This window comes from Genypterus blacodes, unplaced genomic scaffold (assembly GCF_046128005.1).
Source record: "Genypterus blacodes isolate CSIRO-AG114 ecotype Tasmania unplaced genomic scaffold, CSIRO-AGI_Gbla_v1 ptg000022l_1, whole genome shotgun sequence".
NCBI lineage: Eukaryota > Metazoa > Chordata > Actinopteri > Ophidiiformes > Ophidiidae > Genypterus > Genypterus blacodes.
In genome coordinates, this window is record NW_027466835.1 from 2,905,602 (window position 1) to 2,920,216 (window position 14,615).

The following is a 14,615-nucleotide window of genomic DNA, read 5'->3' on the forward strand; positions in this document are numbered from 1 at the left end:
CTTGTTGTCGTTGTCGTCGTCTTTGCTGTTGCTGTTGTTCTTCTTCGTGAGTTGTAATTGTAATATTTCAGACAGTACTTGAGGTCACCATGATCACGATCTAATATGTATGACGATAGCAACAGTGAGATTTGTCACTCATTAATGATACTTTGAATAATTTCGTACGATTCCACGGTCTCTATGTTGTGGAGGCTTACACAACTACCAGAGTTTATAAAATATAACTTCTGTCTCTCTTCAAACTGAAAAACGCACAAATTCAGCCGACAATAGGGCTCCCTTTAGGACCCAGAATCGAAGAAATAGTGATATCGTTTTCCTTTTCCCTATATCTCGCAGGACGTGCTACCGACCCGGACTGTACCATCATCACAAACATCCCCACAAGTTACATCGATACATTATAGTTTTTATTCAATATATTTTATGTATAGGTTGAAGTAATTACCAGACAGAACTGTAAATTCTAGTAAAATACGAGGGATTTCATGCTGGAATAATTGTCTGCAAGACAAAAGTCGATGCAAACAATAGGCAATTTCCGCATGTTGTGGCTGTGTCACCAATATCCACTGGAATCGAAACTGAACTTTGATTTCGTCGGAAAAGTTCGAAAGGGCAGTGGAGTCGGCACTTTTTTGCCTCCTCTTCGTTGTTTATCTTTTAGCTACGGTTGCTGCTTTAAAACTTTACACTTACACTGCTACTTATGCACTTACTCCGTGAATTTCAGCACTTAAAGAGGTAGGTGTGTCTGAAATTGTGGCATGTTGCTTAGTCTGATGTGCCATGTTTGTGTCCAAATTCAACCTGAATCGAACTGACAGCCGAGTAGGTCAGCCATATTTTAGCTATTTTCTTTTTACTCTTGTGATTCTGTCTCCGTAGTGTCAAAGCATGGATCCTGATAGAGAAAAGCGCATGAAGGAGAAACATAAAGCTCTGGCCTTTATTCAGTAAGTGTAGTTAAGATGTATTTTTGCTATTTATGGGAGATGCCATAAAGTGTGACCTGTTTTGATCCTGACTGACAGACATTTATCTCTTGTGTTTAGATCTTCCCTGGCTTATCCAGACCCTGCAGGCTTCAAGGTACCTTTTATACAGTGCTTCTTTTACTCACAGTTCTCCACCATACTCCTCTCTATCACACTGTCTGTTCTTCTATTACCTGCTCTATGTAAATAAATGAGTGACTGAAGACCTATTCACACTGGGCTGAATATTTTACCTTGAGTTATAAAGAATGACAATTCTGTATGGTCCTCTACAGCATAGAGAGCCATTTTTCTAAAATTTAGCAGGAAACAAGCTAGACAATTACTTTATTAATTAATAATTTTAGCACCCCTTATATCACTTATGGTTTTGAAACGAGTGTCATACATGACACCGAACCTAAAATGTGACAATTCAACCACATCCATTGATGAACATTTGACTTTTATCAGTAAAGTAGTGAAATACAGACTTCATTCATCTGGTGTGAATGTACTTGGACAAAACAATGAAAATGGTACATCAAAGATCAAATGATTGCTCATTGATAGGGGTTGTCATTTCACATGTTTAATTATTCGTCAAAAACCAACAGACTAGGGATTATACTGAATAAAGCCTCTGATCCAGGAGAGGTAAGGAAGATGTTTTCCTTCTCTACAATGCTATGCTATCAAACTGTTGTCACTGTTACTCGTCCCAATCCTTGGTTGTATCCCAACAAACAAACCTTTCTACTGCTTCTTTGTGTGGGTGGACTGATAGATTTCAAACCTTAATCTTAAAGTGATCAGAATCCTACACATCCATCCACACTCATATTTCCTGCATCTTGGAAGTGCATACATATCCTCCAAGTTTGACCCATGAACTCCTTCCTTGTGCAAGAATACAGACAGAAATGAATGCAGTGAATTCATTCCACCAAACACGATTTTGAAATGGAACCAAAAATACAAAAATGAAGCATTCTTCCACATTCCAACCCTCCCCTAAGCTCCCCCTTTTGTAGTAGGAGAGGAGGAGGAAGAAAAAGATTTGGCAGATTGAAAAGGCTTTGGCACTTACGGCAAGCATCTCTCTCCTTTCCTTAGGACTTCCTTAGTCAATTAGTTTACAACCTGCTCGTAGAGGGCGAGGCCTTGTCAAGAGAAAGAAACTGGGAAGAGGCTGTGAGAGAGTTGACTGAAGGCTTAAACATCGTACAGTATGCGGCAGCAGAGGAGTGCGAAATCCCTGAAGCATTGGTGGAGAGCCTGTATGTCAACCGGGCCGCTGCCTACCATAGCATGGTGAGATACCTGTACATTTGGTATGTTTATGAAATAATAAGAATAATAAAATGAGCGAAATGAAAGTATTATTATTATTATTATTGTTGTGGTCGTGGTTATTTTTATTAACAACAAAAACTGGTTAAAAGCAAAAACTTGATACATAGAAACACAACAAAATCAGTTGTAATTCCTTAAGACTGTGGACAACAAATCAATATAAGGTCATAAACTGAGAGAGAAATGTCTGAAAGTGAGATTATACATAAATAAAAGCATTAACTTGTGACTTTATATGACGTTATTTCTTAGTGATTACACATTCTCCTCTCCTCTCCCACCTGCTCCGGCAAGGACAATCATATCTCCCTCTCCTCTCTTTATTTTCACAAGAAAAATTATTTATTAAATATTTTTACCAGCTTCAATTTCTCTGTAGTCTAAAAGGAATATGAATTGGTATGATATAAATATTCAATTTTGTTGTAATATTGATACAAGTTTAACATACCTACATATTTCTGGAAAGAGATGCTGTAATCAAACATGATTTGTTATGTAGTGCAAGAAGAGTTGTGTGCCAACGGTTGCTCTTTTGAACTTGATTCACCATTTCTGTTTTCCTCAGGGTGAGTATGAGCTGGGCCTGCAGGACTGCATTCGAGCACTGGAAGTGTGTAAGGAAAGCTACCCAGCACTCTACAGGAAGGCACTTTGTTTAAAGGAGCTTGGGCTTTACAAAGAGGCCTACAAGTGCACCACAGAATGTCTGCTGCTTCCTCAGCAGGTAAAGGAATCAGATCAGAGTTAAGGGGATACGACACTGGTTTGTACAGAATGGGAAACCTTTCCTTTTTTTTTTAAATGTGATAAACTTTTCAGTGAAGGAGACTTTGATGATTTGCAGAAATAGTAGGAAGTGGGAGTGGCATTTAGCATTCCAAGTCTTAAGATGTTGATGAGCAGGTTAAGCACATTTTTCTATTTGACTCTTCACAGGACACCCAGCTGAATGAGTTGGCACAGGAGCTGGCCACTCATCTCGGCCTGAAAAATCGAAAACCCTACATCAGTGTAAAGGTTAGTAATACAGGGTTTCTAAAGTCATGGAAATCCTGTAAAATTAATGGAATTTGAAAAGTTTTTTTCCACACCTGGGAATGTTTTGGAAAATGATGAAATATCATTCTTGTGTTGGATTGTCATCTTGAGACGTCAAGATAGAACCTGCTGATATTTTTATTTCCTCAAAGTTGGTTCTGGTCTTATTATAGCTACAATTACTCAGCGTTATTTCAATCATTGAGTTATTGATTCCCATTATTCTATGACTCCTTGCAAATTTAACTAATAAAGTCATGCCACCTTTTTTCAAATTTATGTTGCAGTTCACAATGCCAACATAGCTGTAAACCTTGCTTTAGCTATAACACTCGAATGAGCAGGCATGGAAATATGGTGGTTTGGAAAATCCTTGTTAGACCTGGTGCAGACATGGTCTCTATCCTTATTTGGACAAGTGTGTGTTTTGGCTCGTATTCACTGTGTTATCTTGTCTTTCCCAGGATGAGACTGTTACTGCCAGAGGTGTCATTAATGGAAATACAACCGCTGAAGCTGTGAAGGCAAGTTTTACCATGTTTCAAGTCAATGAAATATTCTGGTATATATTTACCTAGCCTTCTAATCAAAAAAGATAATGATCAGGTAATTGTCGCTCTTGTGTATATCCTTAGTTTATTCTTCCACCCATCAGCTTGAAATAAAAAAAAGTTTTGTTTTCTTCTGACTTCCAGGTGCCAAGTACATATTTAGGAAAAGGTATGAATCCTCTGAGTGGCTTTACACCAGGTTAGAAAAAAATACATACTTCTTACTCACTAACCTATTTGAGTGTTTGTTTTCCTGATTTCTGTATACGGTATTTTCCTGCACCAATTTTCTCCTATATATTTTGGTTTCCGTTCTTTGTACTTTTGCACTTGATGTGGATATCTCTATTTCATACATAAGATTTTCCCTAGGGATAAATAAAGTACTATCTTATCCTATCTCTTATTCTATCTCTTATCTTATTTCTTATCAGTAAGTTTTGCCAGCATGCCTCAGTCCACCGTCCCCTCTACCTTTCCGAGCCGCTGCCAACTCGCTACCACATTAGGGTCCGAGGACTTGGACACCTTAGAGGACACAGAGCTGATGGGAGACGACTTAGACAGTCTGCTCGACTGCTTCCCAAATAAGCAAGAATCAGATAAGGTAGTGTGTGTGTGTGTGTGTGTGTGTGTGTGTGTGTGTTAGACTGTGGCCTCATTGGGAGCTACTTGTTGTGGGTCTGTAAAGCCCCCTGAGACATTGTATGTGATATTGGGCTATACAAATAAAACTGACTTAACTTGACTTGACTTAAAGTTCAAACCGAGGTGGAACATACACTAGGGCGGTTTCTTCAAGAAGGCTCCTTACAGATAAGAGAAGAGAGAGGAGAAGAGGTTAGAGAGCTGAAGGAGTGCATCTGGAGAATGAAGTAGATAAGGTATTGTTTGTTACTGAGACAGTTTGTTATTTAGAATTGGCCTGTTATAGTGAACTTAGGTGACCTGGCAGTCTAAGTATAAGCATTGGGTAACACATTTTTAAAGTGAAGCATAATATAATGAGGTGAGTGTTACTGGTGGGATATTTATAGTACACACTCTGTGCTAGGCACCTCATTAATTTCTGATCTATAAATGAGGGGCAATGCAGAAAAAGTTTGGGAACCACTGCATTAATTGTATTTAAACTGGTAAACATGTTGAAAGCATCCGCACCCAGTTTCTTAATCAATGTCTTCCTGTACCATATTCAGGCATTGTTCCCCGAGCCCAGAGTGAAATTCACCTCCTCGTCCACATTCTCCTCCCCTTTGCCCGCTCCAACTCCCCAGCTCCCCCCAGCCTTCTTCAGCTCAGCTGTCTGTCAGCTCAACTCCCTGGACTTCTTATCACTTCCAGGTGGTGAGGCCAGTGCCCGGCCATCCACACTGGATTCTCTGGATGACCTTTCACTCTTTGATCTTAGAGGTGATGCAGGGGCTGCAAAATTAGGAGTGAACACAGCAGTGTTTGATGGCCTGGATTCCTTGGATGAGCTTTTGGATTTAAGCCTGACTGCTGATGGTGCAGAGGATGTTCACAGGCCTGGATCTAAAGCAGATGATAAGACAGCCAGTGGTTTACTAGATGAACTAGATACCTGGGAGTCAGTTTCTGATCTGTCTGGCAGACTCTCAAAAAGTGGTGCAGATGCCCTGGACCATCTTGACTCCCTGGATGCCTCCTTCTCCTCAGCAGATGGGATCAGGGAAGCCTTTCCAGCAGCTGCTTTTGGTGAAAGAGGTCTGAACTCACTGATTTAAACTTATCTATTGTTAATTAATTATGATTATTTGGCAACTAAGTTATTACAAGGACAGCTAACTTTACAGTGCTGTAACTAACTAACCAAACTCCTTCGTGCGAAGTGAATACATTTAATGTCAGTTTTACAGGAGAAACATTTCAGATCAAAACTTTGGGGAGAAACATTGTAAGCAACCAATCACCAATGTGCTTATCTGTGCTTACCCCATTATTTCAGTGACAAAATCTTGCCAAAGCAGTTTTACATGATAAATTGTGAAAGTAGCACCATACCTGAGGAGAGCTTAAGGAGAGTAATGTTTATTTTTCTGCTTTCTGTTCAGGCATCACACCCTCCTACAGTGCTGAGGCCACCTTCGCACGATCCTCAGGGAACAACTACATGGTAAGATTCCTTGTCAGGCTTGTGTTACCAGCTGTTTCTGTTCATTTTGTGAACCTGAAGTGAAATGTTATCCATGTCATGGGAATAAAGGAGAGGAATAACCATTTGACGAGTGCAGGGAACAACGCGCTGTCTTCCACACACAAGTTCATGCAGGCCTGCTCTGCCTGTTTCCCTCGGGAAGGTATGTTATCAGTCCAGCTATGTCTTATTTCAGTTAGGCGTCATTATCCTGCAATTATTTGAGGGGATCATGTGGCAGTTTTGCAAGCTTTATTTTCTCACAGGTTTTTCCAGCAGGTGCACATAAAATTGCGCTCATAAACCTCAAAACGTTTTGCTTGTACTCGGATCGTCTCGAATAATGTCAGGAAAATGACGCCATATTTCAGTCTTAAGTTCTAGTCTTGAGTTTCAGACAGGTTCTATGAAGAGAGAGACAAATGATACTCACCATGTTGTTAAAAGACTTAAATCTCTGCTGTGCTGAATTTATTTTTTGTGCGAGGAACTTCTTACTTCTAAATACCCCCCCATCCCCTCCTACCTTTCATTTTCAGGTCAGGGCATATATACTTTTGTGCACAAGCCAGACCTCATCCACAAGTGCAAGCGGGACCTTCTGTTGTGCAGGACAAAGTCAGATTTTAATACCGAGTGGACTCGAGTGCGACCAAGTACCTGGACCTCCTTCACCGGGCCCTTTGTGCTTTGTAGAGGTAAGGATGTGAAAATCCTTAAGTTTATTTTTTTGCTATTTGTTTTTATTGAAGCAAACATTTTACATGACAATGTGCTTACAAGTGTAGGATATATTGGAGATCATTTTTCATACAGAAAGAGGGGGAAGAGAGGAGAGAGAGACAGAGAGAAGGAAAGAAGGTTGTGACATTAATACTATTGTTGTTGTTAAACTTTATGTGTAGACCCTGAGGTAGATACAAGTAGATTGAAATTGCAATGATCTCATAGGGTAAACACCATGTTCACAGGATGATGTCAATCAGCAATGCAGGGTATTACAAATCGCATCATAGGCTGTGGCAAAGAGAAGGAGAGAAGAGAGAAACAAAAAAAAAAACAAAGAGAGGATATTCCACCCCGAAACCCATCCCAACCCCACATCCATACAACCCCATCCTGGCCTGCCTGGGATGTAAAATAAAATGAAAAAAATGAAAAGGAACTGTTTGGTGTTCTGTTAATCAGTCAGTGGTCTGGCATAGCCTGTAGATCTGTGAAGTAAGAGAGAAATGGTTGCCATCTCTGATAGAACTAAATCAGTGTGGCCCCTCATAGTGTACTTGATTTTCTCGAGTTTAAGAAAAGACATTGTATCCTTCAGCCATTGCGAAATAGAGGGAGGGGTGAGGGATTTCCAATGCAGAAGCAGGCGGCGTCTAGCAAGCAAAGAGGTGAACATGACCATTTCCTTTTGTGAGGTGTTGAATTGGCGTGAGTCAGATGGGGTACCGAAGATGGCAATATGAGGGGAGGGTTGAACTTGCATTCCCAATATGATGGACAATGTGTTGAAGTTACCAGACCAGTAGTTGTGGAGCCTGGGGCAGAGAAAAAACATGTGACTGAGGTTACAGTGAGGGTTTGAACATCTAGCAGTAGGAAGAGTTATTGTCGTCATGGGTGATCAGTTAGGGCCCCTGTGCGGATCTGGGTATAGCAAGGCGCATGCCGTACACACAATATGACCTCTTGTGGAAGCCTGACTACTGTGTGTGAAATGGTGGTGACATCACTTGCCACGGTGGTATTACTGTACATGGCCTTCTGCAGCCCTGCTCAGCAGATAGTGTGGACCAATGCGGATGATAAGGACTGCAAAAGCCACTGGCCACCCCAGATGAGATACAAATGAAAACTACAATATGTTTCACACCAACTGCACTGTTACCTAAAACAGATGGATACACACTTGAAATGAGGGGCAAGGATTATTATGATTTTTTTAAATAATTAAGATGTTTCAACACAATTCAATATTTTTAGCTTTGATAAGCATTCTAAAATGGCGTCTTTTCATAAGTGCAGACAAGGTCCAAAGGAATTTTGATCAGCTTAATAAAAACAAAAATCTTTTCTTTTTTTTTGCAATTTGTTTTTATTGAAGCAGACATTGTACATGACATTGTGCATACAGGTGTAGGATATTTTGGAGATAATTTTTTCATATAGAAAGAGGAGAGAGAAAGAGAGAAGGGAGGAAGGTTGTGTTATCCCGACTATTGTTGTTGAACTTTATACATAGACCCTGAGGTAGAGTAGAAGTAGACTGGAGTTGCAATGATGTCATAGGGTACATACAGAACTTACCGGGTGATGTCAAACAGCAATGTAGGCTAGTACAAATCGCATCATAGGTTGTGATAGAGAGAGAGATAGGGGAGAAACAGAGAGAGAGAAAAAAGAACCAGAGAGAGGGCATCCCACCCCGAAACCCCACCCAACCCCACAGTCACACAACCCCGCATTCACACAACCACATAAAAGGAAAATCTTAATTAAGAAAAATGAATGTCACATTATGTTGTGTAAGACATGGAATTGGCTATTAGTGTTGTAGAGCTGTGATATGGCCACTTCATCATTTATCATTGTCAAAAATGACAGTGCAGGTTATTATTCTGTTTATTCTATTCCCTCCTCTCCTGTGAGGAAGAGGTGTGGCATTTTTTAGGAGTAGAATACCCTACCACTGGGATCGGTCAGAAACTTGAAGCTGAGTGATTAGTCAAAGTGAGGAGGGGGTTAGAAAGTGAGTTTTTGTGTTTGATCTAATACACATGCTGGTGTTGAAGTAGTTTGTTTTGCTTCTGCCCTTCATCCAGAGCTGCTGAAGTCTGGTGATATTGGCCTTTGTAAGTACGGAGAGAAATGCACGTTTGCATTCAACCAGATTGAGATTGATGTTTGGACAGAGGAGAGGAAGGGAACGCTGGATAGAAGTGCACTGTTTGATACAACACCTGTCAAACTGGATCCTGTAAACAGCATCATAAGACTTCTACAGGAGAACAAAGGCATCTTCATGTTCCTCTGCCAGGTAAGTGTGTAAGGACAACACGTTCTCATATCTGAGCCACAGCCAGATATGATGTCATCCAGGACTAATGTCATCCACTGATGTCATTCAGGACTCTGCGAGTTTGGGATGACAACAGTGTTGTTGGTTCGATGTTCTCATAGGTACAGTTTTTACAGGATGATGTCAGCAGTACAGGCAGCTACAGATTGCATCATAGGCTGTAGTGAGAGAGAAAAATATGGAGAGAAAAACAAAAAGAGAAGATACATGTATCCCACCCAAAGACCCGACCCAACCCAACAGTCACACAACCCCGTCCTCGCCAGCCTGCGATAAAGAAACTGTTTGGTGTTCAGGTTTTCAGTCAATGGTCTGGCATAGCCTGTAGATCTGTGAAGTAGGTGTAAGGATGACAGAACTCACACCCTAATATGGACAGAGATAGTTAACTGTGTTTTATCTGACTCCATTAATAAATAAGAATGGCACTGTGATTTAGTGATGCTAATTTAGCTTTACAGAGAAGGTATGGCACAATTGAAGTGAGATGAATGGTGGATAGTTTACTAGGTAGTTTAGGTAGGAGAGAATATAGAAGAGCTTGTCTTGTGCTTGTTGTAGGCACACGTAACTAAGCAAGATTTGATCTTGTGATGACACAAGTTACTGCACCTCTGATTTTCTTCACACTTGACAAAGACCTTGATGGCAGAACATCCTTGATTGGACATATCTTGTAATTTGACCACTAACTGTGGCCCCAATATCATTATGCTGTGGCTGTCCCACGTTTACCAGCCAGTTCTCTTTTGCTTATTTTTTGGTGCAAAGTACAGAAAAAAGACGTTTTAGGCTAATATAGTTGATGTTGTAATTGGTCAAGCCAAATGAGGAAGGGGCAGGAACAGCTGTTTCTGACCTTGTGAAGGGGTCTAGTAGATGCTCAGCTCAATGAAAGTGTTTCCAACCCGAATGAGTTTGTGAATGGCCCAGGTCCTGTGTCAAGTCATTAAGGAGTAGCAACTAAAAGTGGTGATTTTTATAGTGGATTTTATTCTAGAGATGTAAATTAACTTGCCAATAAAGGATTGTCTCAAGACCAAGATGTCCCTGTTTAGGAGTGCTATGACAGTAAACCAAGGATCATCAGTACACGCAGCAGACAAAATCACATCATCTGCTCCAACTTGGAAGCTTGCCACAACTTCTGTGCCAATAAGTGAGCTATGCTTACAACCCACCTTCCACTATTAGTCCTCATCCATTTATTTCATTCACTTATCTCTCACTGTTTCTCATACTCACTTTGTTTCATGCCTCTCAGGTGCTTGGCATTTGTGATGAAGACCACCACTGTGAACTACAGGAAAGTCCGCCCACTGAGTGCCCTGTGCTACATGGATTTGTGCCGCCAAGCCATGCGATATGGCTGCCAGAGAGAGGACAACTGCCACTTTGCTCACTCTTTTATCGAGCTCAAAACCTGGAAGGTGCAGAGAGACACAGGTACAATCTGTGGACACTTCTTTCTTATTGGCATTTAACTTTATTTTGAGGTTAACACCCGTACAATTTCATTCAGAAGGACAAACCAAAGATCTCACTCACTCTCTTTCTCTGTGTGTGTGTTTCTCGACAGATATCAGCCCTGATGACATTGTGAAAATATCCACAAGGTACCAAGAGCAGCAGGAACAGAACTCCAGCAAACACAAAGTGAACAGAGTAAGAAAATGTGTTGTTAACTACACCGTCTTGTCAAGAGTATATTTTAATTCTTATTTTTTACTTGTCAAAGTAAACTAAAAGTTTCTGAAATTTCAATCTGTGCTACTTTGGCCCAAAGATCAACATCGCAGTTTTATTAACATTAAGAAGCAGAACATTTTTTTATGATACTGGTACGTCTCCAGTAAATTATTTTAATGCAAGGTAGTCCGTAAGTTGATCTACTTGATGCTGTATGTCTGGGTCTAGAGTAGGCTTTTCTACTCGGGGTTGTTCCTATTGTCATTAATCAATTGTGAATAATAGGCAATCCAAGCAGAGTGAAGTGCATTTTTATAACTTAGTTAACAATCAGGCAAGTTGGAAAAACTTGACTTTCATTCTAGGGAAATGCCCTTGCTCTAGCCGTCTGCAGGCCTGCTTAAGCAAATGTCATTTGAGAACCAGGGAGTCAATTTGTCTTGTTTGCCAGACCTCGTCCTGAAAACTATGATTATAAGATAACCTACATCTGCCACGGTCAAATTTGCATTCAGGCTCTAAAGTGGTAATCTGTAGGATTTCTCATTTTGTTGATAAACGAAAATTAAAAAACAAGACAAAATTGTATATAGTATGGTCATATAAATAACCATTACTGTTACCTCCCTTGCCTTTCAATAAGCCGTTCTCTCCAGCTGGACGTGGTGGGGGCAAACCAAGAGGAGCAGGAGGAGCAGGAGGAGCAGGAGCAGGGAGGAGTCTGAACATGAATATGAAGTTTGCCTGTGCTCAGTGCTGGCGGGATGGTGTGATCAGTGAACCAGACAAAAACCTCAAGTACTGCGCAGCCAAGGCCAGACACATGTGAGCAAGAGCACAGACAAAAGAAGAGTTTTTGTAAATTGGAGAAAAAGATTTGAAGGCCTTTATCTATGTGTCCGGATTTCTGTCTGATTTTCCGCCGCTGTGCTCTTGTTATCTTGAGGTGGCCCAAAGAGCAAAGGATACTGCTTGTGAAATCGTTGGTGAAGGGTAAATGGGTTCATGTCCGACCACTGCCACATGCCAAGAACTTCCCTGTCCAATATGAAGTAGGTGTGCTTCCTCAGTCCACAATATATGGGAAAAAAATTATTATTATTATTTTTTTAAATGTGTTCCATCTTTCAGTTAAACATGTCTTTATGTATTGTTGTCCCAAGCTGTGTGGTCTGTGTTTAGTATGTGTTAAATAAGGAATTTGTCTTATTGCTGGGAACAGTGGTTTTGATGAATTCCATCCCTTGAATGTTTGTACTGCTATAATTTTTGTATGTATTATGATCCAACATAATGTTTTTGTTGTTGTTGTTCTTGCAGATTTGTAACCACGTTATAGAGAAAAGAAAATGTACCTACACTGGGAACTGCATGTTTGCACACAGCCAAGAGGAGAAGGAGATGTGGATGTACATGAAGAATAATGATTGTGAGTTAATAAAAAAGTGCTCTTTTATCACTCACAAATCTTTGCTTAGTCTGCTTGTTTGAGTGTCGTCATCGAGTAAGGATTGGAGTTTAACAGCAGTTTTGAATCCTGGAATTCACTATATCCTCCAAACTGACTGAAGTCACTCGGCAACACTTGGCTGAATCTGAAAGGTTAAATGTTTAGCTTTTTCCTAGTTGTTACAGACAAGGATGCTGACTTGTATGAAAAGCATGTTCAAAAATGTTTAAACAACAGTTTCATGTAACATGGGTCCATGAAGGTCTTTGTTCAGGATATCATCTGATCACATCAAAGGGAGCACAATAACTCAGGGCAACATTGAATAGAAGTTTGGCTGCTATCATGACATGGAATAACAGCATCATCATTATAACATTGTCTGTGTCTGTGTGTCTTTGTATGCAGTGAGGGACATGCAGCAGATATATGACATGTGGCTTTCCTTAACACATAGTCAGCAGGGGGACGGAGCCGTGCTCACTCAGCTCACCCCAGAAGAGAAGTACATCATCATGCCAACTGACTATGCTGAGCCAATGGTGAGGGTGGTGGCAGAAAAGCATTACATCGTGCTGTAGGTTGTGTGGGAAACATTATTACTTTCATGAGAGTTTAGGATGAACAACTGAACTACTGACAGATCTTCTCTATATGTGTGTATGTGAAGCTATCTTCACAGGCAGGTGAACATAGTATTTTAGGCCATCTGTCTAAAAGTCAGGAGGGAGTGGGCCGGTTGACAAGACATTTTCGGCAGACAGCCCGACCAACCAAAAAGAGCTGCCCAATTATTAAAGCATGATGGTGCCGACTACCAAAAAACATGAAAAGAAGCAAGTGAAAGGAAAAGAGTTTGACTCCCTTTTCATTTAGATAAAATAAATGACACATGTTGTTTTTGGAAAACATTTGGCCACAGAGTTGCTTGTACAGTAAGCACGATGATGTGGATAATGATCCTGTGTGTATCTCAGAGTGGTTCCTACTGCCGTCTGTGTGGGAGGCACAGTAACAGTGAGCGACAGTGGCAGCAGCACATCTCCTCTGAGAAGCACAAGGACCAGGTGTTCAAATGTGAGGGAGAAGAAGAGGCTCTGACGTGGAGCTACCGCTTCCCCGGAACCTGCTTTGACCTCTGCCCCAGGTAAAACAGCTTCCTGCTTCCCTCTGCTGCTGTAAACTCAATGTCGAAAATATGAATAGCTGCTGAAATCCACTGTTTAGGCTCCAGCAATGAATAGATGCTGAAAGACATTCATATCTTGGTATTGGTTGTATTTTTTGTATTGTTGTGTATTGTTGTTTATTGTTGTTGTTATGTACTGGTGTTATTTTTCCTCACTGTAGTGAAAATTAGACTTAACTATCTAAGTTTTTATTTTTTAAAGGAGTCAGTGTCAAAAGGAATCTCGGATTATTTTTAACCACGCCTAGTGTCTGTTCTGTAAATCTGTCTTTAATCATTTTCCACATATTTCAATGTTAAATAGCCAGTACAGCCTTTGTTTAACTCTTATTTTACATACCTCTCACTCTGTTATAATTACATTGACGTTGTGGTGATGACTGACAGGTTGGATGGCGAATGTCCTGATGGAATGAGCTGTGACTACGCCCACAGTCCTGAGGAGCTGCAGGAGTGGATGGAGAGGCGCGGCTGCCTGAGGAGAAAACTCGCCAAAGCCAGAGAAGAAATGCTCATCATGCCAGACGAGTTTGACTTTGGGAAATACAACTTTCTACTTCAGGATTGAAAAGAATACATTTATTGTCTCGAACATTAGTAACTTTCACTTATTTGAAATTTTTTGGTCAGTGTTGAACTATCCATCGTTCTGTTATAGGGGGATGTGATCAAACTGTTTACTACTACTGCATGCATATGGTTTCCTAAATAAGTCACTAGAACACAGAATAAATTGTAAGAGGTTTTAATGTTACCGAATATTGTTGTTATTGTACTTGTGGAGAATTTTCACAAACCCATATATCTTCACCAAAACCATTAGTACAACTGTGTGAAGGTTTAACAAGAGTAAAATCAAAAATCAGAAAAATGCTATAGAATGACTTGGTAAAGCCTGATTTACACCCGGGATCTGTTAATATACTTAGACAGATACAGTAGCAAGAATTTAATGTCATGTCAAATGCTTTCTTCAATGAAAAAATATAAAGAAAATCACATCAATCAACTCATCCATCCAACTGCGTCGGATCTTTGTCCTATAACATCAAATCTGATCTCCTCACTCAGTGTGAGTGTTCAGAGCTTGTTTGGACTAAGGAGTTTGACATGATGACA

The 14,615-nt window shown here is 40.4% G+C and overlaps 1 protein-coding gene across 2 annotated transcripts; it reads left to right on the forward strand.

Annotated features, from left to right (window-relative positions):
* The first annotated feature begins 331 nt into the window (after positions 1–331).
* Positions 332–14,529, forward strand: LOC142992453 (zinc finger CCCH domain-containing protein 7B-like). 2 transcript variants are annotated; one of them, XM_076142898.1, is made up of 23 exons: positions 332–747; positions 892–959; positions 1,059–1,095; positions 2,097–2,294; positions 2,905–3,063; positions 3,276–3,356; positions 3,842–3,901; positions 4,073–4,127; positions 4,363–4,535; positions 5,128–5,656; positions 6,004–6,065; positions 6,156–6,249; positions 6,626–6,784; positions 8,912–9,126; positions 10,227–10,327; positions 10,433–10,614; positions 10,748–10,833; positions 11,501–11,682; positions 11,804–11,909; positions 12,178–12,286; positions 12,716–12,849; positions 13,285–13,454; positions 13,884–14,529. In XM_076142898.1, the coding sequence occupies exons 2-23, from the start codon at positions 901–903 to the stop codon at positions 14,062–14,064; spliced, it is 3,132 nt and encodes a 1,043-aa protein (XP_075999013.1). In that variant the 5' UTR covers positions 332–747; positions 892–900; the 3' UTR covers positions 14,065–14,529. The 2 variants fall into 2 exon arrangements, with proteins under 2 accessions (XP_075999013.1, XP_075999015.1); XM_076142900.1 differs by having other exon boundaries at positions 4,073–4,097.
* Positions 14,530–14,615: the final 86 nt, after the last annotated feature.